The 23,502-nt window shown below is 44.5% G+C and overlaps 2 protein-coding genes across 2 annotated transcripts in view; one reads left to right on the top strand and one right to left on the bottom strand.

The window, feature by feature from the left end:
• Positions 1 to 645: 645 nt before the first annotated feature.
• LOC143829505 (leucine-zipper-like transcriptional regulator 1) lies at positions 646 to 21,683 on the bottom strand. Its single transcript, XM_077320556.1, has 8 exons — positions 21,530 to 21,683; positions 14,401 to 14,623; positions 12,115 to 12,194; positions 10,261 to 10,339; positions 5,571 to 5,617; positions 4,273 to 4,393; positions 3,948 to 4,134; positions 646 to 3,289 (listed from the first exon to the last, which is right to left on the bottom strand). Exons 2-8 carry the CDS (start codon positions 14,561 to 14,563, stop codon positions 2,602 to 2,604), a joined length of 1,365 nt encoding a protein of 454 aa, XP_077176671.1. The 5' UTR covers positions 14,564 to 14,623; positions 21,530 to 21,683; the 3' UTR covers positions 646 to 2,601.
• RALB (RAS like proto-oncogene B) overlaps positions 21,531 to 23,502 on the top strand; it is a 55,457-nt gene continuing 53,485 nt past the window's right edge. The window contains exon 1 of the mRNA XM_077320567.1: positions 21,531 to 21,650. The gene's annotated coding sequence lies outside the window, so the exon portion shown is untranslated. The remainder of the gene's footprint in view (positions 21,651 to 23,502) is intronic.

Below are 23,502 nucleotides of genomic sequence, written 5' to 3'. Positions count from 1 at the left end.
AGACTTGAGAACTACGCTAAACTGAATGAAATTAAATTCAATAGGGACAAATGTAAAGTTTTGCATTTAGGTAGGAAAATCCATCTATACCAATATAGGATGGGGGAGACTTATCTTGGCAGTAGTATGTGCAAAAAGGATCTAGGAGTTTTAGTAGACCATACATTGAACATGAGTCAGCAATGTGACTTGGTGGCTAAAAAGGCAAATGGGATTTGGGGCTGTATCAAATGGAGTAGCGTGTCCAGATCATGGGAGGTGATGGTACCGCTTTACTCTGCTCTGATTTGGCCTCACTTGGGAGTACTGTGTTCAGTTGAAGAGGGATGTAGACAAACTGGAATGTGTCCAGAAGATGACAACAAAGATGACGAGGGGTTTGGAGACCAAGACGTATGAGGAAAGGTTGGGGGAGTTTGGTCTGTTTAGCCTGGAGAGGAGATGACTGAGAGGGGATCTGATAACCATCTTCAAGTATTTAAAAGGCTGCTATATAGAGCAGTGGTCCCCAACCTTTTTATCACTGGGGACCACTCAATGCTTGACAATTTTACTGAGGCCCACTGCCCTAACGTTCTCTGACTCTGGTCGCTATGGTAATGTTTAAACATCCCTTCAAAATAAGATACAGACACGCCACAACAGTGAACATAAGGAACATTTTATTTTCATGGAAATTTTAACTCATGACAATGTCAAATCAATGGGAACCCTGAGCTTGTTTCTCTGCAATGAGATAGTCCCATGTGCGCCTGCTGGATCGTGGATGAAGTAAAGGGCTGGGGGGGGGGAGAGAAGGCGTCCTTCGCGACCCACCTCTGCGGCCCACAGGTTGGGGATCGCTAATATAGAGGATGGAGCAGAGTTATTCTCTCTTGCCCTGGAGGAACAGACCAGAACCAATGGGATGAAATTAATCCAAAGGAAATTCCATCTAAACATCCAGAAGAAGTTCCTGACAGTTAGAGCAGTTTCTCAGTGGAACACGCTTCCTTGGGAGGTGGTGGGTTCTCCATCTTTGGAAATTTTTAAACAGAGGCTGGATAGCCATCTGATGGAGAGGCTGATTTTGTGAAGGTTCAAGGGGGTGGCAGGTTACAGTGGATTAGTGATAGGATTGTGAGTGTCCTGCATTATGCAAGAGGTTGTACTAGATGACCCAGGAGTTCCTTTCCAACTCTATGATTCTACGATTTCTATTTGTTTGTGTTTGTAAGTATTGTAATTTATGAAATAGAATAAGGACTTAATCCCACACACACACCAACCCCCCCCCCCCCCAGCTATTTAGAATTCATTTCTGGTCTCAATAAATTTGACCTGTTGTTAATTTGAGATGGTGTTGAACAAGTGACTTGAGAAATACACAGATATTCTGGAGTGCCCTGTGTTTACATTTAAATAATTAACCAAGTATATAATTAACCAAAGAAATAATACATTTTAACCATCTTTTTAGTACATTACATTTTAAAAGGCTGTATAATGGTATAAAAATCACAAAAATATGAATGCTAATCAAATCTGGATGATTCCCATATGACATTGGTATTTGTGACCCAGGCTAGACCTTCAAGAACATTGTCTGCAGGTTTTGTTCATTCCTCTGCAAACGTCACCAAGTTACATTAGTGAAGAAAAGGGTGACTTCAAAGGACTGTAATCCCCCTCTGACTGGAGAGTAAAGTATGTCACATACCCTGACAAAATAAATTGGTGGGGGAGGCTTCATTAACTGTAGGGACCCATGATCTCAGCAAAGAACCTTTATTGACCTTCAGTTTTTTTACTTGAAGTACTGTGGAAACCAATAGCAGAGTATTGTGATCACACTGGATAAGCATAGAAATTGGCAAATTTGATGCCTCTAAAAAAATTGACTTTTTTTTTTTAACATGGCACTCTTTCCTGCACATTCAGAGTTCTTATACATGGAAAGGATTTTTATAGGTTCTGCTTAGGTCTCTCTTCCCTTTCCAGATCTTGACCCTTTGCTTGGTAGACCAGAACAGCATCAGGCATACCTAGTTGCTCTTGATCATGCAAGGCCCTTCTGCAGTCCCCGCTATATAAAATATTGCAACAAAAAGCCTGCTACATTGGCTTCTAGACAGCAGACGTGTAAAATGTAGGAGCTTGCACTGTTGGCAAGAGCTGAGCATACTGCAGTCAAGTCCCTTTAAAAAAAACACATAAGAATAATACTGCCTTTCATTAAAGGGTTATTGTAAGGACCCTTAAGTAATAGTCACAAATGTTAAGTATAGAAATTGTAATGTTCGGCAGGTCTCCTGGGTTCTTCTGCATCAACAACCTGCACAAAAACATGTATGTGTTCAGTCAGCAAATGTTCATGAAAGGGGGGAAAGGTGCAAACAATGCGGCTTAAGAAGAGGTTGCTGGAAAGCAAGTTCAAACTGTCACCTCCAAATATTCTGCCTGAGTGAAGAGTGACACTTGGTCTACTTGTGAAGCAGATCACTCTTTCAAATGGATACTGTGCTTTTATCATAAGCAGCTCATCAGTATGAGTGGTTTTCTTCTGGGCTGCTTTTTCATTCATTCCAGGCACAGTTTGCTCCCTACTTGATACGTGCGTATTTAAATTCTGTCCAGCTCCATTTGCCAAAAAGAGATTGCAGATGAACTGGAGAAAGGTTTGCCACCAACAATGAGCAGGACAGCAGAGAGTTCACCAATGTCCACACAGTCAGGGTTTAGACAGCTGAAGCCTGACTCCTTCTCTGGAACGTCAAGGGTGACATGATCCTTTTCAATTGAAAGATTGAGGTATGAGGTTTTCTCTTTCTTAGATAAGAGGCCTGCTGGCTGGTTTTCACTCAGTTCTGCATTGGAAGTAGTCTGGAGTGAACAGAATCCTGGCTCCTTTGAAGATTGGTGAAAGGTACTCATTTCTATTTCACTACCGTCATCATTGCTGAATACTTGGTATTTAGGCTCTGGCTGAAAGTATTCACAGAAACAGGAGTGCTGCTTTGAGATGGCGAGTAGCTTTGAGCGACGTTTTTCTTTCTGACGCAAACAGTAGTTGAGCGATATACATGAGGAATCAGCCATCTCCTGGAAACCATATCCCAGGAGGCAATGATAAGATTTGGATGACGGATTTCCATCCTTTGGGCTAGCTACTTTCCCCCACATCTCGGAAGGAAAGTGGTATTTCCATAGTGTGCCATTTGGCTTAGTATTAGAAATTCCTCCGCCAAAGACTAGCATGGAATCCTGAAAGATTAAAGCAGAGTGTCCCACCACTTTGGGAGGCCCCTGGCTAAAACACAAAGACAATACACATTAATGAGTCCAAGGGCAATAATATTCAAGTAGATTAAATAGAAAACTTTAAATGCATGTTTGATGAGTTCAGAGGAAAGGCTTAGTTAATAAATCACTGTCCTCCTCTCATCAGTGCTCCTCTCCATGTTATATATTCGAAATATATAAATCTATCCCAACAGAATGTCTGCACTGCACCCTAAATCAGGTTTTCCTCAGGTACATTAATTACTATTATAGATCGTTGTGGGTTGACTCAACACAAATTCCCCTGTATTCCCTGTAATACCAGTAATTCTGATTTCAAGTTGCATTGACCAAAATGACCAACTGCACTCTTTTCAGACTGCTGCTAGGAGAAAGAGGGGTGGGCACACACACACAATAGTGCTTTCTGCTCATGTGCAAGGTTCTTTAGGCCAATGTGACCAGAACAGTGTACACTTGATAGTATGCCTATCAAAAGACTGAACAGAACTTGGCTTTCAAAGTAATACAAAATACAGCAAAACCTAGCTACACCACATCAGAGCACCTTGCTAATTTACTTCTGCAAACAGTATCACTGTTAGGCAGGAAAAAATACCTCCCACACCCAGTTAAACTTGCTGATACCCAAGGCTGCAGGTGAATTTCTCAGATTAAAAGTTTACCTCCTCCTGATGCTAGACCAGTTGGTAGCTATGAAATCCCACTTCCAGAAGTCCTTTTGCTCACTCAGTCCCATCAGCCCTCCAAACAAGTACATGCCATTGCCGTAAACCACAGCTGCGTGACCGTGCCTGGGCCCTGGACTGCCACCATACAGAGTAGCTGGTACAGGGCACCACTGTTTTGTATCTGAAAACAAAGGATTGCAACTGTCAGTCACCACTGTGGGGCTGAAGGCAGCTGGGAGACTGCATTCCTAGTCTGGGGTTTTCCAAGGCTTGGGTATAAAATGGCCCCAAACCGTTCTGCTCATATGTCTATACTTACCAAAACAAAAAGTCCAGAATTCTTGGGAAACACCTTTAATGTCAATATATCCACCATACAGGTACATGCTGCCCTGGTAGACAACTGCACTGTGGCCTTTGCGGTTAGTAGGAGCTGCTCCCTGGAAAGATGATGGAAGTACGACAACTTATTAACAGTTCCTGCCACAAAAAACAATCACACTTTACCCAGCAGCAGCAGTTCACTCCCCCATTATCACAATCAGTAATGCTGTTTTGCTAGGCAGAACCACTTGCAGGAGTAAGGAAAGGGAGGGGTTAGAGTGTGACCTTTATCAGCTGGGTGCCAGCTTGTATTTCACTACTCTGTGGTATAAGTGGACACACGCTATCCTAACTTTTTTTTTTTTTAAAGAAGACAAATATATTGATATGAGTCTAAGGAACTGGATATGCAACATCTTCTAAGTTGCTATAAACTTGGATTTAAGTTTCTAAAGAGATTTTTGAATGTTGTTTTAATCTCAATTATCACACTTGGTAATACATAGTTGAATTGTATTGTTTTTTGAAGCAGAACCTTGGTATAGCCCAGGAGGAGGGAACATAAACAGGAAATCCAGGGTGCCCCGCTCAACCCCATGATTGTTGTAGCCTTGGATGTAGCCTTGGATGAGGCGTTTTGTGTCTTGAGAGGTACTGACTGCCCCACACACTTGGAATGGAAACATACCCACACGCTCCCCTGTATGAGCTTTAGGGAGACTGGGATCTGAATGACGTCCCTTTTGTATGCTTTTTTTCTTATAAACTGTCTTTTTCCACTCTAGAGCACTTTGAAACAGTTTTTTTTTGTAGGGAACTTATTTAAAGGCTGAGTAATTAAAGGCCAGAGCCTCTTGTGGCGCAGAGTGGTAAGGCAGTAGACAAGCAGTCTGAAAGCTCTGCCCATGAGGCTGGGAGTTCAATCCCAGCAGCTGGCTCAAGGTTGACTCGGCCTTCCATCCTTCCGAGGTCGGTAAAATGAGTACCCAGCTTGCTGGGGGGTAAACGGTAATGACTGGGGAAGGCACTGGCAAACCACCCCGTATTGAGTCTGCCATGAAAACGCTGGAGGGCGTCACCCCAAGGGTGAGACATGACTCGGTGCTTGCACAGAGGATACCTTTACCTTTTTAATTAAAGGTCCTCTAACAGAAGCAATGTCATTTATTTCATTGCCCCCTGTCCCAGGCCAAGCCCAGAGTGGACCTGTTTTCAGAACATATTCCAAAAAATCTCTTTTGTCAGCAAAGCAACACGTTTCATATGTGATTCATACATTTTCCAATGTCTTACCTCACCCTCTACTGCTGTGAGCTGGCACTGAAGCCACTTGGCTGAATCTGCAGAAAAACAATTTTAATGGAGTATCCATTACACTGCCAAGCAATAAGAGGTGATGCTGCTCTATTTGCAGTGCAATATAAGATCCTGACCATCTTGAAGGAAAAGGCACAGCTTCAGCTGTTCAACTCTTTCCTTGACCAGCAACCAAGAGAAAAAATGTATGCCACAAAGGTAGCTCATAAGTAGCTTCCCAACCCAGTCATCTCCATAGGAGGCTCCAGAGCTCAGAAGTAACTATAAATCCTTATCCATTGTTGTTCCTCTCTATATTTCTGAAACAGCCTAGGGAGTGGGATGTGTTCGGCTATCCAAGTTGGAATAGGGCCAATCAGGGTGCAGCCAGCTTTGTCCTGATTGGCCCTGCCCCTGCGGCCCCCACCCTCCGGCCCTGGACTCTAGCCTCTTTGCTCTCAGATGCCTCAGTGCCCGGAGCCAGCAGCAGGTAAAGGGAGAGGGACCTGAGCAAAGGGTCGTGGTGGAGGGCTTGCTAACGAGGGCCTCCTGCCCTGCTAGGCTGGGCCTGCTCACGAGGGCCTTCCAGCCTGCTGACTGCTCATTAAGGACTGCTAAGGAGCTGACTAGCTGACTGCTAAGGAGCTCTGTCCTGGCCCTGCTAACAAGCTGCCCAGCCCCCGCCCACCCCACTTGATTTGGATGCGAGCTGCGGCCCAAAGCCACCTTGAGCAGCCTGGCCAAGGGCCATGGGAGGGGACCCTTTCAAGGCCCGTTCTTAGGAATGGGCTTTGAAGCTAGTAATAAAATATAATACTCCCCCCTCCCAAAAAAAAAACCCCTACCAAACCTAGGACCATTTCTACATAGGCTTTTCCCCCCAGTTTCAGTGCTGTTCAGAAGTGAGGCTTTTCCCCTTGCTTACCCATGGTACCTTTGTGCACCTCTCAAGCTTTCTGGAGGTTTTCTCTGATCTTTCCCTGCTATGCTGAGTTTTGGAAAGATGACAATAAAGTTCAGATTTTCCAGGTTCAGCTCACATGGCAGCTGAACCTACCACAAAAGGCTAATCATGTTCCCTGAATTCTAGCTTTCATTTTTTATTAAAGCAAGCCTCCAGCCCTCTAGGAAGTTACCTTTAACAAAGTGAGGGCTAGGAAATCAGAGGCATGTAAGCATATAATGCATTCCATTGCTATTTAAAAACACTGACAAACCCCGGGTGGTAGGGAAAGGTATAGGGCTGCTGCCAGGGGATGGGGGCAGGGAAACCTGCCACCTGGAAGCCCTACTGCTGTTGTGCTGTATCAGAAGCAGATACAACCTTGTCCCCTATAAGCGATGTCAACTGAAGGGCAGGATAACAGTTACCGTATTGGTCGGCGTACAAGGCGACTGGGCGTATAAGACGACCCCCCAACATTTCAACTCAAAATATTGAGTGAGCCCAGTGGGGGGGGGAGCCGCTCGCCGCCTGCCGCTCGCCGCTCGCCGCCGCCCGCCGCCCACCGCCGCTCGCCGCTCGCCGCCCGCGGCGCTGCTCACCCAGTGGGGGGGAGCCGCTCGCCGCCGCTCGCCGCCGCTCGCCGCTCGCCGCCACCCGCCGCCGCTCGCCGCCGCCCACTGCCGCTCGCCGCTCGCCGCCCGCCGGCGCAGCTCACCCAGTGGGGGGGAGCCGCTCGCCGCCGCTCGCCGCCGCCCACCGCCCACCGCCGCTCGCCGCTCGCCGCCCGCCGGCGCAGCTCACCCAGTGGGGGGGAGCTGCTCGCCGCCGCTCGCCGCCGCTCGCCGCTCGCCAGAAGAGCACCCGGCGTATAAGACGGCCCCCCCACTTGGAGGCATGTTTTTCAGAGGAAAAAAGCCGTCTTATACGCCGGCAAATACGGTATGTGGAAATTACTTGTGCCCCACTAATCTCTAAATGGTTGGGGGGGTTTAGTCATTTCTCTTGCTTAAAAGAGTTTTCCAACGAAATAGCAGATGAATGTAACTTCTACCAGATAATTGTTCCTAGATATAAGATTTAAGGAGGCATAACTGAAATTCTCATCTCTAAAACCATAGCTTATAAAGCTTTAAGGGTTCTTTGTTTTGTTTTTTCCTTGTGTGTGTGAGAGAGATCACATTCTGCCTTCCTCCAGTAGACAATGTTTCAGGAACAAAAAGACACATCTGCCTTCCCTTGGCAGTTCAACTGCTTCCCCCGCCCTCCACCCTGTGTAACAAATGGAAACAGCCAATCAGGGTTCCCATGATTATATAACACCCACAAATACTCCCTTCAAACTGAAAGGACAAAACACAGAGGAAATGTCCTTGCTGCAACAGCATCTTGTTTCTGAAGCAAATTGCCAGGAAAACTTTGTTTAAGGAAACATATTCCGTACAGGTGAATTCTCACCTTCTTGGTCCTGTTATTGAAAGTTTACTTTTTTGCTGTGAATAAGGTAAATTGATATTTTAGCAATTTTTTGGCACAGTGGCTTCTTCGACATACTGCAACATAGTTACAATCTACTGTTTCTCACAACTATACAAACCCTATTTTCTAGTAGCCATCATGTGCCTAGTAATGACCAAATCCTTAAAAAACTGTCCAGCTAACTAGTGTTAGTGCAGTTCTGAGAAACATCCATCTCAGCTGTTTCCTTTCCTATACATATGTTGCTCTAGAACGCTGAAACACTGCCGATCATGTTGGCTGAGTAACTGGAGTTCACTGGACTGGAAACATCATGCCTCAAGCAACTTCAGGGCAGCTTAATGGCAAAATAAAATAGGGAGAATGTCTCCTCTCTCTGCTCAGCCCAAACACACCGCCCGTCTCCTTCAAATAATATCAACATTTTTTTCAGTCTGTCTCATTAGATGCTTTAAGTTGTATTTAAAATTCTATCCGTCCTGAAATTTAAGTACAATTATTGTAGGTCAAAAATCATAATTCCGTATGGCACAAATACAAGAACAAAACAATCTAATTAAGAAATGATACCCCCACTGGTGTTTCCCCTCTTTACTTCCTCAATATTTGGACACAGTCATTTTCTTACAAATACCATATGCAAACCCCACACACTGTTATTTCTCTCCCACCTGACCTAAAACAACTAGGGTTATTTTTTGAAATCTTCTATGGGAGACAGAAAAATATTAGAAAACATGGCAGAGTAGAGTCTTTAAAGGGACAGACTAGGATCTGAGAGACCCATTCTGCCATGGGAGCTTGCTGGGTGATCTTGGGCCAGTCGCTCTGTCTCATCTACTCACTGGGTTATTGTGAGGATAAAATTGAGAAGAGAATTATTATGCAAGGTGCTTTGGCTCCACACTAGTAAGAAATACTAAGTAAATAGAAGGAGCCTTCCATTTGGCCCACAGTTAAATGTGTCAATTTGGCCCACACTTTTGATACACGGACATTTATATCTAGCAGCTTTAAACTCCAGAAAAATGCTGCTATGAAGTAGAAAGCAAAACAAGCAATCTGATGTTAAAAGAAACATTGTATCTACATGACACATTGATATGTTTTGCCAGCATTTGAAGGCATGTATGGCCTGAATAACCCAGGCTAGCCTGATCTTGTCAGTTCTCAGAAACTAGGCAGAGTCATCCCTGGTTAGAACTTGGATGAGAGAAACCACCAAAGACGACCAGGAGCTCATCTCTGCATGTCTCTCGCTTCCCCTCTGGTGTTGCCATAAGTTGTCTGTGACTTCACAGCACTTTCCACCACCGTAAGTTAGATATGATTAGGCTGACAGATAAAAGCCCTGTTCCTGTAACAATGGGGTGATATTTGCCAAGTGCTCTTATTTATCTCCACACCATCACCCGCCCATTTCCACACATTAAGACCCTACTAAAGGGTCAGGCTTTTTTTTGCCAGGCCTGTTGGCAATCCTAAAGCAGCCCTTCCTACTGACTGCTAATCACTATATTACTGTGAATACCCAGAAGTTGTTAATATTTACATAATATTATTGTTCATAATCCCAGACTAATCTGGTAAATATCAAAACATTCAGAAAGACACCAGCCAACACGGAAAGTCACCTAAATGTCATATTTAGTATATGTTCAAAAATAGAAAATGTGTTTCCTCAGACATTTATGCAATTCGTTGGAGCTTGCCAACATTCATATTCTCCAGGTTTTGGGGTTTCACTGGTGGTACCTTGCCTTAGACTGGAGGAAATCTCATCCAAACTTTTTCCAAGAAGGGGCTGTTACTGTCACTGTCATCCCAAAGGGGATGTTACATTTAATATCAGATCAACACAGGAAATTAAACCCATACACCAGCTGTGAGTTCCACATGGAACTCAATTCTAAGGCACCACAAGGACCTAATTTGGATTGGGACCATGGTGCAGAGGAAGAAAGTGCTCACAATGCCATTTTTCTATCCCAAAACAGCCTCAAGGGGGCACCCGTCTCCCACTCATTTAGGGTCGGGAAAACCAGCCTGAAGAAAGCTTACATCTCCTCCTGCCCCTATGGCAGGGCCCTCATCTGAATCAGCACTTTAGAACTTAGTTCTCAGGGGGAGCTCCCAGCTAGAGTTCTGTTGCCAGTGCACATCAGGATCATGTGTTAAATGCAATGTCGTTCGGGCCTTAGTTATTCTTCTGCAGTACTGTGTATATAGTAGCCTCTTGGAGAGGCTACTTGTCTCGAGTCATACCAGTATCATATAGCCAGAAAGGATTCTTCTTCTGTGTGAAAGCTGAATCTACCATCCCACCAAAGATGTAGAGAATACTCTGCAAATACAATAATGATTTTCCAGTCAACCATACTTGCATTTACCAAAGGATAATGCAAACAAAACAAAACAACAACTTGAGGGTTTCAAATGTCAAAGTCTACTTCATCAGGTCATATACCCTCAAAAAATATGTTGGTCTCTAAAGTGCAAGGGGACTCAAATTTTGTTCTACTATAGACAGACATAGATGGCCATCTGAAACCATCTAGCTTTTGTGACAGAGTACACACACTGGACAGAGAATAAAAAGTTCTAATCTATAGCCAGTTCTAATTTATAGCCAAGGAAGTAATGTTTACAATTGCAAATTTCTTTCAGGTAGATAGTATACAAAGACACAGCATGATGTTGTTTGACATTACATTTAGCATTTTGCTGTAATGGCTCTAAGTTGTTTAACATAATATTGTGAGTGCAAGCTACACAAAAAAAAATTCGTGTTTTAAGATCTCATCTTTTACATTTGAGCAGGTTCCTCCTTAGGGTAAATACTTGAAGCTGATTTAAATGTTAACAGCCCATCCACACAGATCTTGCTGGTATGCAGCAGACATAACATCTTATCACACTATCCAAAATCTGAGCAGAAGCCACAAAGGGTCTTATTGTGCAAACAATGAAGACGCCGTGTACAATTGAGCTGACACTAGATAAGAGGCACAGGATCTAATGTCTTTGCCCACCAGATACTTCACCACCATTTCAATTACAGTTTATCAGCCCTGAAGTCAATGACAAAGTAGCCTTTCTAGAAAAAAAATCAACCCAAAAGAGAATGGCTGTTTCTTGTCCTTCACCCTCAACAGAAGCATGCTTTCTTGTGCTAAGAAACTGAGCAGCATGTAAACAAATAACATCAGATATCCTGCTGGTCATTCCTCTTCAGGACTGAACTGGGGCAAAGGGGGAGAGAAAGAAAATACCCTGCTTTAATCTTAGGACATTATGAGCTAACTAGCTGTACACAAAATTTTTAAAATCCATACAGGCTCTGTACATTCACACCTGCAGCTCATTCAAAAGCAGAGGTGCTAATTAACAAAGTTGCACTTTATATGTTCCAAAAGTCCTAAATGTTATGTTATTGGAAAGTCCTGAAGTGGTGATTTATATGTAGTATAGCTGTCATGTATGTTTACTGGCTATTCAAAGAGCTTTGAGGTATGAAAACAGTGCATAAAGAAAAAACAGCTCCTGAAATTTTTGCAATGGCACACAGCAGCTTTTTAATAATCCCGGTCTCTTTTTCCTGTTCAGAACACAGGTCACCTCCAGGACCGTTTATGCACTGGGAACTTCACTGCCCCAGCTCCCATGCAGGAGCACAAATTGAGGACAGATGAGATGCACCGGGCCAAATGCTCCCCCGTGTGGGTGCAGGAAGAGGTGGGGCAACCTGACACGACTAAAACTCCAGCCTGAAGCATGGCATGAAACATCCAGTGTGTAAATGGTCCAGGAGGCAACCCACTAAAGAAAAATCATGCTTAGGTTCACAGAGCAATATGAGCAAGCCAAGGTTTGCTACAGAGTGTACCCTGGATCAGACACCAATAGTGGCTGTAGTTCCCTTTCTAGTGTTCCTGTGAAATAAGTGCATTTGTAAACAAACATGTGTTTATTGCATACATTACTGGAAAGACAGAGTGAAGACTCCCATCCTTAAACAGAGACTGCCCAGTGAACTTGCTGCTCACCAGGCCACAAGACATAAGGAAAAAAGGAAAGCAATGCCAAATATATTACTGGATTGGATTAATGTGAACTTGCCTGATACTCCACCATTGTATGCTCTTCCAGTTCTTCTGGGCCATTTTCAGAATTGTCCAGCCTTTCCCATTCATTACCACCTATAAAATGTTTTAATTGGTTATTAAAGCAGAGCCATGAGAACACATACGTTTCCCATCAACATGGTTCTCCTGCACTAGACTCCAGTAGCATCCTACAAAACTGCATCAAAAATGTTGATTTACATGATCTAAAATTTACATGCACAGAAGTATGACTTCCCCTTCTCCCTGTTCCTTCTGGAGCCTAAAAGCACCCTCCCCCCCCCCCGGTGGCACTCCTGGGAGATGGAGGTCCCCCACAACACCAGCATCGGAGAGGGGTTCGATGGCTGTCATAGAAGAAAGGAATCAGTCACATACACATTGAGTGCTGAATGGGATCCAACCCACTGTGATTCTCTAAAGCTGATAATCTTGGGGGGCCTTGCATTACAAAGAAATCAAGAACAATATGTATAGTATAGATAGAAAGCATCTGTTAATCTTTGCTTCAGTGCTGCTCATGAATGAAACAAAATGTTTCGTAAACTGTGGTTGCAGCTATGGAGTCTCCACCAAAAACAGTAGCCCCGTATCTAGTTATGCACAGTTCAATTTACCTTATGTGCTTTCCATTGGCAGTCAATGATACAGGGACACAGACCAGATAATAATGTCAGGACACAAAGCCCCTGTTACGGTGCAAGAGTTGGAACACTCAACACAGAACTACCATTTATGCTGGATGTGAATATTCTGTAGACAAATTCCCTACAGTGTCCTAGTGTTATTATGCATTAATACACACATATAAAGCCGCCTTACTTCTGTTCTGAGCCACCTTGAGTTTCTGTAGGTAGAAAAGCAGCTAATAATTTTAAGTAAATAACTATTCCTTAAAATATCATATATTTTTTAAAGATTTTACATTGTCAGCCAAAACTGGGAATTCTCCCTTCATCTCTAAATTGGCACAAACATGCCCAGATAATCTCAGCATTCTTCCAGTGTCTTAGTCTAATTCCAATGTGTTTTAATATCCTGTTCTGTCTTCCCTAACAAATTGGGGTCTGTTTCTTTCCTACTAGCCAGGATTCTAGATTAGGACTAAACTGTGGTTTGGAACCCTGATCACTGGGAAAGAAAGGAACTCCAGATTGTTAAGGCATTTGAATTTGGATGTCACAACAAACTGGAACTCTAAGGACTTCAGGAAGTCTTCAGTTGCAACTATCATGCACAAGGGGAGAGGGGAGGGAGTGCACAAGGCTAAGGATTTGCAACTTATTCATCACACACACCCATGATTTGCTTAAGACAAATGAAGGTGGTCATAATTTATCAGATGGGTGTATATATGTATAGATATCACAGACTCTTACAGTGATGGGTAGGCGTGAGCACCAGGTTTCAGGTTCTAGATGGACAGAGAACTAGTAAGAGAAGAGTGAAATTCTTCATTGAAACTGGAGTTTGAGTGACAGGCTGATCCAAGCGCTCTGTGTGGCCAGCAACAGTAGTGACAGAACTGATATTATTTCCTCTCCCCCCAACAGACACCCTGTGAGGTGGGTGAGGCTGAGAGAGCCCTGATATTCCTGCTCAGTCAGAACAGCTTTATCAGTGCCGTGGCGAGCCCAAGGTCACCCAGCTGGCTGCATGTGGGGGACTGTGGAATCAAACCCAACTCTCCAGATTAGAAGTCCCCACTCCTAACCACTAGAGAAGCCCTTTCTGTGCCTTAGCCATATAACTACTCTGAGGAGAACTTTAGTAAGAAAAAATATTCTTGGAAAACATAGTAACTAGGTTATATGTCTGTTGCCTCCATATTTCCAATCCTTTATATGGGTAGTCAAACTGCAGCCCTCCAGATGTCCGTGGACTACACTTCCCATGAGCCCCTGCCAGAAAATGCTGGCAGGAGGCTCCTGGGAATTGTAGTCCACGGACATCTGGAGGGCTGCAGTTTGACTACCCCTGCAAGTTTAATAGTTCTGATCCTAGGTTCACATATCAGGAGTCTAACAGCAGTTCGCAAGACTTCATTGAGTTCATTTGTCCCTGGATGTTGCGCTCTCTCCTATGACCAATATGAACAGTAGGCAATCTAAGATGACACATTATAAAATATTATTCCATAATTTCCCCCATTATTTACTGATATTACTTGATTGGATTGGAAAAGCTGTTACAGAAAGAACCAACACCTGACAGAAATTTCAAAACCTTCAGGCTATAACAGACCACCAGAGAAATGAAACAAATTAAGAGTCAAACTTACCTATCCTGTATCGCCAGAAGTCACTCAAGGTGGTGGTGTGCCGGCCGCCATAAACATAAAGAAAACCCTTGCAGATGCAGCACGCATGCTTAAATCGGTCACATGGAGAAACTTTGGTCTGCAGGACTGGCTTCCACGAATATTCTGCTGTTTTTCTTTTCATCCCTGGGTCAGCTGGAAAAGGTGGCCATACCAAGATTGCTCCACAGTATCACAGACTAACCTTAAGTGTAACAGGGGATGGGGTAAAAAAAACAAAATTGTGATAGTGGATAGAACAACTTTGTCTTCAAGAATTTTTTCCCACCTAAATGATAAAATGCCTACATAGGTGGTGAAACGTAATATCAAGCTGCGGCCCCTTTATGGCCCCCTTATAGGGTTTTGAAGGGAAGAACATACAGCAGGTTTGCCGCTAGCCTGCCTCTCCATAACAATCCTGGACTTCTTGGGTGGTCTCCCAACCAAGTAGTAACCTGGGCCAACTCTGCTTAGCTTCCAAGATCTGATGAGATTGAGCTAGCCTTGGCCATCCAGGTCAGGATCAAATTTGGTTACCTGTTATTTTACTTGCTAGAAAATACTCTTCTTATTTTAAATACATTAATTAACTTTGCCCAGGCTTCTTCCAGACTTGTTCTTTTGGTACGTAGTGAAGCTGTAGAGGTGGTTTTATGGTATTTCATGCTGATTTTACAGTATTTCTTCTGCTTCTTGACTGTTTATTATAATAATTATGTAGTATCTCCCTTAAGTCAGAGAGAACAGTTCCAGAAGACAGAGGAAAGCTCAAAAAGTCTAAAAACTGTATCTCAAATCTGACCTGCATAGCAATTACTCCTGTAATCCCAGGAATTGAAGTCTGGGGTTGGAGCTAGTGGTTGTGGAGAGATGAAAGTGAGGAACTCCCACTGACTGGAGGAGAGCCTAATGCTGGGAGCGATTGAGGGCAAAAGAAGAAGGGGACGACAGAGAATGAGGTGGCTGGATGGAGTCACTGAAGCAGTAGGTGCGAACTTAAATGGACTCCTGGGAATGATAGAGGACAGGAAGGCCTGGAAGATCATTGTCCATGGTGTCGCGATGGGTCGGACACGACTTCGCACCTAACAACAACAACAACCTCCCACTGATAGATTGCTACATCCAACCCAAGCTGCACTTAACGTTCCTTTGCTGTTTGGAAGAATGGTGCTTATAACCAAGACATCCCAAAGTGAGACAGAGTTCATATCAAAGTTGATTGGTCTGTACAACACCTTAAAGACTAACATGCATTTTTAACATCTGTTTTTTGTGAGGCAGAGCTTACATTTGAAAACAACTTTATGCAAAATCTGATGGTGCCACAATACTACTGTTATTGCAACAAATGAATATAGCTATCTCTCTAAAACTGGTCTTGTTGTGTCCTCGTAGCAACAACAGCTGCCACCACAGCACAAGGATCTTCCCTATCTGACTGAAAGTAAACTGTGTACCTGGCTCATTTTAAAAAGTATCCTAGTAAGCAGAGCTTCTGCCTAAAATGTTTGTTACTATTATAGTTACATATGACATCACTCTCTGACATCTTGTGGCTGGTTCTTCCACTGCAGCAGCCATGTTTTTATCTGAGTGTTTTGTGGCAGCCATTTGGTGGTTGCACCCACCAACCTATGTCAGAATTCCAAAGGAGCCCATAGTCCTGAAAAAGATTGGGTGCCCCTGGATCGTGCCATTGGCTGTCATTGGGATACATCAATGTTTCATTATTCTTCATAATTGCAGCAGGAAAAAACAGCAAAGAATGGAGCCAGCCTGCAAACCTAGAAATCCATTAGAGTTTTAAAAGGTGCCCCAGCAGTTATGTCCATTATAGTAGAAAATGTCTGCAGCAAGCCACGTCTCAGATCATAGTTTCATAAGAGAGCTATGAGACTGCCCTGCAGAATCAAAGACCAACTTTTTTTACTTCAAGGCAAAACATATCAGCAACACTGGAAAGAAAAGAAATATGTTCTTTCAAAAGTTTGCTCAAGGATTTTTAGGACATACCGTAAACAAGACATTTCATCATATCAACCTATTTTAGAACTGTAATACATGAATGCCCAGTGGATTCAATGATTATATGCTTGGTGTGGCTGAACATATGTAGATGGAACAATTGCACAGGTAAGTTCCACAAGCCACTAATCCCAAGGGATACAATGTTTAATAGAATCCCCAAGGTTACCAGAATAATTTTATATAGGCATCTCCATTTCTGTTCACTTTTCAGTTGGAACAAATAATATCACAGTTATTATTAGTAAAATTCAGTACCTTACAGCAGTGGTCCCCAACCTGCGGGCTGCGGCCCGGCGCCGGGCCGCAAAGGCCATGGCGCCGGGCCGCGGCTTCCTCTTCCCGCCCCCCCCCCGCAGTAAAAAACTTCCCAGGCCGCAAGCTTGCGGCCCGGGAAGGTACTTACTGCGGGAGGGCGGGGAGGGAATCAGGGCCGGGCCGCGCCCGTGCAGGCCGCGCCCGCTCGGCCCGATCCACGGGCGCGGCCCGATCCGTGGGTGCGGCCCGCGGGCGCGGCCGGGCGCGGCTCGCTGGTGCGGTCCATGGGCGCGGCCGGGCGCGGCTCGCGGGCGCGGCCCGACCCGCGGGCGCGGCTTGCGGGCGCGGCCTGAAGCATGGGCGTGGCCCGCGCGGGTGCGGTCCCTGCAGGCGCGACCCAATGCCCTGCCGGTCCCCAGCCTAATAAAGGTTGGGGACCACTGCCTTACAGAACATATGACTCTGAGGAGAGTCCTAACTCATAGGGCTTTAGTTTTAATATACAATGGCAAAGACACTTCACACATACAGTCTTTGCTTGGAAAAGTGAGATTTATAAAGAAGTTTCAATTAGTTATGCTCAAAGTTATTCAAAGGGTCAGGAAAATGCAGGTAATCTTACAATGGGAGGTATTTCATATTTCAAAGTCTAAACAGTGGCTCAAAGAACAGTTCAAAAATGAGAGCAGATGTCAAAATACTACACATGTATTATGTGTTTCAGATTTGTGGAATTCCATAAAACTGTCTGGCCACAAGGAATCCATTTTCTTTAATTTCAGAGGTATGAATAGGTAACATAGAGCTGGATCTAATTTTCTACATTCACTTGCAAAAAATGCCTTGGTACAGAGCAATGATAAGTGGAATGGAAAAATAGAACCCATCCAAAAGTACAAATTTATTAACAGAAGTACAAGAGGAAAGGTGGGGGTGGAGCGTGGGGTGGAGGGATAAGTTATACAGTAAATGCAGAAGGTTAAGCAATCAAGCAATAACAATGTAACTTTACTGTACAGATCTAAAAATAAACAAGGTCCAGAGTCAATGATAACATCAGAGTGGGTGTGGACTGCTCTCATGAATTGGCAAAGATGAATAATATATATAACCAAGTGAGAACAGTGAAACTCACAGGGGGAATCCCATTCTCTCTATATCCTTGTCACAAACCTGGCACAACGTGAGACCTCCACAATATATTTTTTTAACTTTTCAATTTTTCCTGCAAATTAGGGAGGGAGTCCCGATATAGTTGCAAAACTATCTGTTTACAATCCATGTGGCCCCAATCTGCAGATTTAGATATCCACAGACCAGGTAACACTCGACTATTAGAACATAAGATCTCAAACACAAGAGTTTCTGTATTGAGCTAACCACTCCCAGGCTGAAGACCAAATTCAGGGGCCATTCCGCACGACTTCAATGTTGCAAAAGGCTTCCAAATTGTAAACGCTACTAATTTGCAGTTATGCACGACGTCGCACACAATCTGCCACACTCCTGAAACCAATCCGCAAAAAGCGATTCGTTGTAGCGCTTAAAGGGGAATCCAGAAAAGTGGATTCACCCTCCAAAAAGCGCTACACTCTTGCAAACAATCTGCAACAGTAGCAAAAAAGACCTGTGCATTCCCATTGTTGCGGTTCCAGCCAAGTCCCTCCCCTTGGTTCTCTCCTCCGAACTTCCGGCTAAGCGATTGCCATTTTTTTTTTCTCGGAGCGAGCAGAAAGCAACGAACCGGTGAGTCTTCATTCGCCCAGCTAGGCTTCTCCGACTACAGTCCCTCCACAGAGCTGCTTTAAAGCTCCCCTCAAGTCACCAAGCACAACACAGCCCCGTTTGCAAGTTCCCTTTATTTTCAGCTGAAAATCGCACCCGTGCACAGGGGGAGGGGGGAAGTTTTTTTTCATTCGGGGGAGCGTGGTAATGATAAATCGGCAGCTCACACGCCAGCTGGCAGCTAGATGGGTCTCTACGTTAGGAGGAATCAAGACATATTCGTTGCAACGTGTGTTTCTCTTTTTTAAAAAACCTGTGCTTAAAGGGAAAGAGGTTTTTCGGGAGCATGATAATGGCCGCCCATTGGCTGTTCGTTTGATTGATGGCCAGGGGCGGGACAAAGCACAGAAAAAATCGCTTCCTTTCTAACTATTGAAACGCTACTGGATTCCACTACAAAGGCAGGTATGCATAATGCAGAATTGCACTTTTAAAAATAGCGTTTCTGCTTTCAGGAACCGATTGGCAACATTGGTCCTTGTGCGGAATGGGCCTCAATCTACACATTAATTTTAATACAAGAGTATCTTACTGGAATCTCCATCTGAAACTTTTTTGAATGATAATGACTGCTGCAAAATGTTCCAGGAAGTTGAAATGATCACCCACTTGTTTCTGTGTTCTTCTAATTTCAATGCCTGATTTGTGTCTGGTTATTACACATGTGTTCTCTGTTGCAACCTCCACCTTATGGAATGGCCTGTGTGAGGGCTGTGATTTATACCACTGTGTGTGTGTATAGTATCAGTTTTCTGTATGTATCTCATTGCTTTTTCATATTTCTGAAACACTATTTTCTGCACTGGTTAACATAATACCTAACATACTTTATTTTAAAGTGCTATAACCCTAGTCCCATTGCATTACAAATCTACCTGCTCAGCACCATCGTCCTCAGAAACCCTGCCACAGTTGCCCCCGCCATCTGAAGCTAAATGGGTGGCAATTCAAGAAATGGCCTTCTTCCTCATTGCACTAAAATTTTGCAACTCTCTCTTCTAGGGAATTTCCCTCCATTTGTGTCTTTAACCAGCAGGGAAGATTTTTTTTTTCATTTTGTCTGACACATGCCCAATAACATTGGCCTTCCTGTTAGTGTCATTAGCCTGTGTTTTTAATTACATGTTATACTTTTAGCTGAACTGTCCCTTATGTTCACCACCTTGTGGGCCTGAAAGTGTGGGAAGGAGACATAAAATATTTTAAATAAACAGATGTATTACCCTATTTATTGCCTTGATTCACCTATCTTCAGTCTCAGTATAAAAAAGCAGACTATAAATAAAGTAAATAAATTTGCATACACACTGCTGTGGCCAATGTGAATGACAAAAAGGTATTTCTGCGGGAACTGAATATGTATGTTAAAAGAGGGTGGCAACCCCCCCCCCAAAAAAAAAAGGTATTTCTGCCATGTGATGGCATATATTGTTAGGAAATGTCCTTCAGTATTTCCCTAACAAATTCTTGCCCTAATTTGATCAGGACTCTCCAAAAATCACAATGATTAAGTTCAAGAGCCCAAGAAGTTGTAACACAACCCGAGTTATTACAAGGAAGTACATGTTACTGCACATGAGAATGCCAACAAGTCAGTGAATTAAATCTCTGCTTAGCCATAAGCACCATGGGCAAGAATCACCTTTTAGGGTTATTTGGGGTCATCTACTGTGTACAATGGGAAAGTCTATGGAAATTATTACACTGCATATTGACCTGATACATTAAAAAGCAAACACAGGAAACCAAGTTATTAGGCAATAGTTAAAGGGAAAGCATAGTAAGCTACAAGTCCTTATTTTGCACTTACAACTATCAAGATAGCTCTTATTTCCTCTTTGCTTTTCCTCTCTATCACTGTTCATTTTGCAACAGAAAACAGGAATGTACTTCAAAAGTAACAGTGTGGTTCCAGCCATTAACTTGAAGGGGAAGAGGCTCTTGTTAAAGGATCTCCTGTGCTCCCTCACTCTGTAAATTTAAACTAGAATCCAAATTAGAGCCCTATAGAATTTTTCATGTCAAGGTTCTTCTTTTTTTTTTTTTTTGAACAAGAGAATACTACAGAAGAGTGCACAGACATCACATATATCCAGAGATGGGGTGGGGAAGGTATTCCAGGTCAAAGAGTTGCTTGGGGAGTTCCAAGTCACACACAGTCAAAGAAGAGAGTAGAAGCCATAGTTTCCATCACTCCTCCTCTATCCTTGGTAGGAGATGAGAGTGCAGAAAGACTTCTTCGCAATCCTTCACCCCTTCTCCCACAAACCGTTTTTGTGGGAGCCTGCAACAAAACCCTTTAACAACAATAACACACATGCCAAGAACATTAGGCAGCTTCTGGTATGTTCTTAGAAAGTCAGCCAGTGTACAGCAAACTGCGGCCCTCCAGATGTCCATGGACTACAATTCCCAGGAGCCCCCTGCCAGCATTCGCTGGCAGGGGGCTCCTGGGAATTGTAGTCCATGGACATCTGGAGGGCCGCAGTTTGACTACCCCTGCCCTAGAGTATCTGGGAGTGGGGGCGGAACTTGGGAGACGTGGCTCATTCGTCCTTCTTGGGACAGTTTCTCTCGCGGGTTTGTGTGTGTGTGTGACCCACGAGGATAAAATGAAGGCAAAGAAGACCCCTCTGTGACTCGGAGCAGTCTGGAGGAAAGGACTACGACACTGACACCCCAGAGGAGGGATACCCGACTCTGCTTCTAGCAGGATGAGCCCAAGGAGCCGCTGAGCGCGCCATTCCTCTACCGCCGGGAACGGCACGAAGGGCCAGAGAACCACACGCCCTGGACCGGCAAGCCCAAGCACGGGGCGAGGAAGGGCGGAGGGGAAACTTCTCCCCAACTCTGTTGGGAAAGGAACCGAGCTCACTTGATGGATGGCGCAGCGCTCCCGTCCGCCAGCGGACGCGCGCCCGGGCAACTGAAGTAAGCCCCTCTCGTGCCCTAGAGCGCTCACGCCGGGGTCGCCGCCGACGCCATTTGCTGGGGAGGCGCGCGGTCCTCTCCCTCCCTCCCCCCGGCTGCCCCTTACCTCGGCTCCTCTAGGGCCCGCCGCCGCTCTTCCCCGTTACTGTTGCCTGCTTGTCCGGACTCGTCGCTGGAAGGCGCGGCCCCGCAGCGGAGAGTGCGCGCGCTCTTTGGCTGGGGTTACGGTAAATACAAAAAAGCAGAGGCAGCGACAAGGGGGCGGGATGACGGGATCGCCGGCTCCTCAGACCCGGCCGGGGGGGGGGGGCTGTGAGGAAAGGCGCGTCGCTTGTGGGAATGGCTTCCCATGGATTACTGCCGCCAGCCTCGACGGCAACGGAAAAGAAGCGGGGAAGCAATCGAGCCAGGGAGCCAATCTGGTGGAACTCGATGGCTTTTACTCCCGCGTCCTTATACGGATTATAATCTTGGAATGAACGTGGATCTTAAAATAAACCGTAACCAGCCTGAGCGGGACGTTGGCCATATTAACGTTGCTCAAAGGAAGACCACCGGAACCAGCCACGGATGAATCCTGCCTCTTCGTTCACAGACAAGTGCGTGTGTGTTGCAAGAGAATGGTTTGTTCCGATTTCCAGAACCCAAGCAGGGTTACTACTTGGATGGCAAACCAGCAAGGAAATGCAGGGTCACTCTACAGAGGGCTATTACTTTATGGCAGTTTACGCACCTGTACAAGAAAACGATTGATTTAGATATTTATACCCACCTTTCCTCCTCCAGAGTGGGAACCTAAAGTAGCTTGAAAAGGTAAAGTATCCCCTGTGCAAGCACGGGGTCATGTCTGACCCTTGGGGTGACGCCCTCCAGTGTTTTCATGGCAGACTCAATACGGGGTGGCTTGCCAGTGCCTTCCCCAGTCATTACCGTTTACCCCCCAGCAAGCTGGGGACTCATTTTACCGACCTCGGAAGGATGGAAGGCTGAGTCAACCTTGAGCCGGCTGCTGGGATTGAACTCCCAGCCTCATGGGCAGAGCTTCAGACTGCATGTCTGCTGCCTTACCACTCTGTGCCACAAGAGGCTCTTGTTTTACTGGGAATTCAATGATTGTTGCTGTTATTGTTCACCACCCTGAACTGCTTCAGAAAGGCGGTATAGAAATCCAATAAATCAATCAAAAATTGAAACATTGTTGTCTTTTTCTCCATTTTATTGTCGCCCTATGATGCAGGTTAGATTGAGTCAGTCATTCTGTCAAAGCTACCTAGTCTGGGGTGGAGATTCAGACCAGGGCTAGTACACTAGCAACTATTTGGTTATTTTATTTTTAATCTTGCCTTTCATCCACAAAAACAAGCCACTCAGGTTACTGTTAAAATTCAGGCAATCCTTTACAAATACATACAAATTACAATCCATCAAACAAGGTGAAAGCAGGTACTAACAAAATAGCACCCAAAGTGTCAAGAGTATTACCCCTCAACAAACCAAATCTCTTTAAAATAAGAGAGGTTTGAGCATGGTTTGAGAGAGTTTAGCTTCCAATTAAAGTGCATTTCTTTTTAAACACTAAAGAAACCTGCCCATTAAAGCACATTTCTTTTTAAACACTAATGAAACCTGCCCATTTTATTCCCCAGAAAATGGCATATGCATCATCGTCAATGCCTCAGTTTCCTAAAAACACTCATGTCCGTTTCCAGCCTGAATGCCGAGTAGGCAGTGGCTTCCTGTGATTGCAGTGGAATTTGCAGGAACATGCTGAAGATGATCTGACAGTGAATGAGGAAGAGAGAGTAGCCAGCAGGCTCTAGAGATGAGGGCGTGCCCACAGCAAACACTGATGGCTTTGTTAGTACTAAGGGTGTTATTACATGAGGCTTAAATGGATTTATCCTTCATTCAGTCTGTCATGCTGAATGACATTGGCAACTTTTGTTATATCAGATTTATTTCATTCGTCATTAGCAGTGTTTGCACAACCTGAGAAAAAAGCAAGGGCACATTTAGAATGACATGGAAGGGTCATAAAGTACATTATAACAATTTTGGTTCTACAGCCCATCCTGGATA

This window comes from Paroedura picta, chromosome 2 (genome assembly GCF_049243985.1).
Source record: "Paroedura picta isolate Pp20150507F chromosome 2, Ppicta_v3.0, whole genome shotgun sequence".
NCBI classification, from domain to species: domain Eukaryota; kingdom Metazoa; phylum Chordata; class Lepidosauria; order Squamata; family Gekkonidae; genus Paroedura; species Paroedura picta.
The sequence above is the reverse complement of the archived record's forward strand: the minus strand, read 5'-3'. Positions and strand labels throughout refer to the sequence as shown.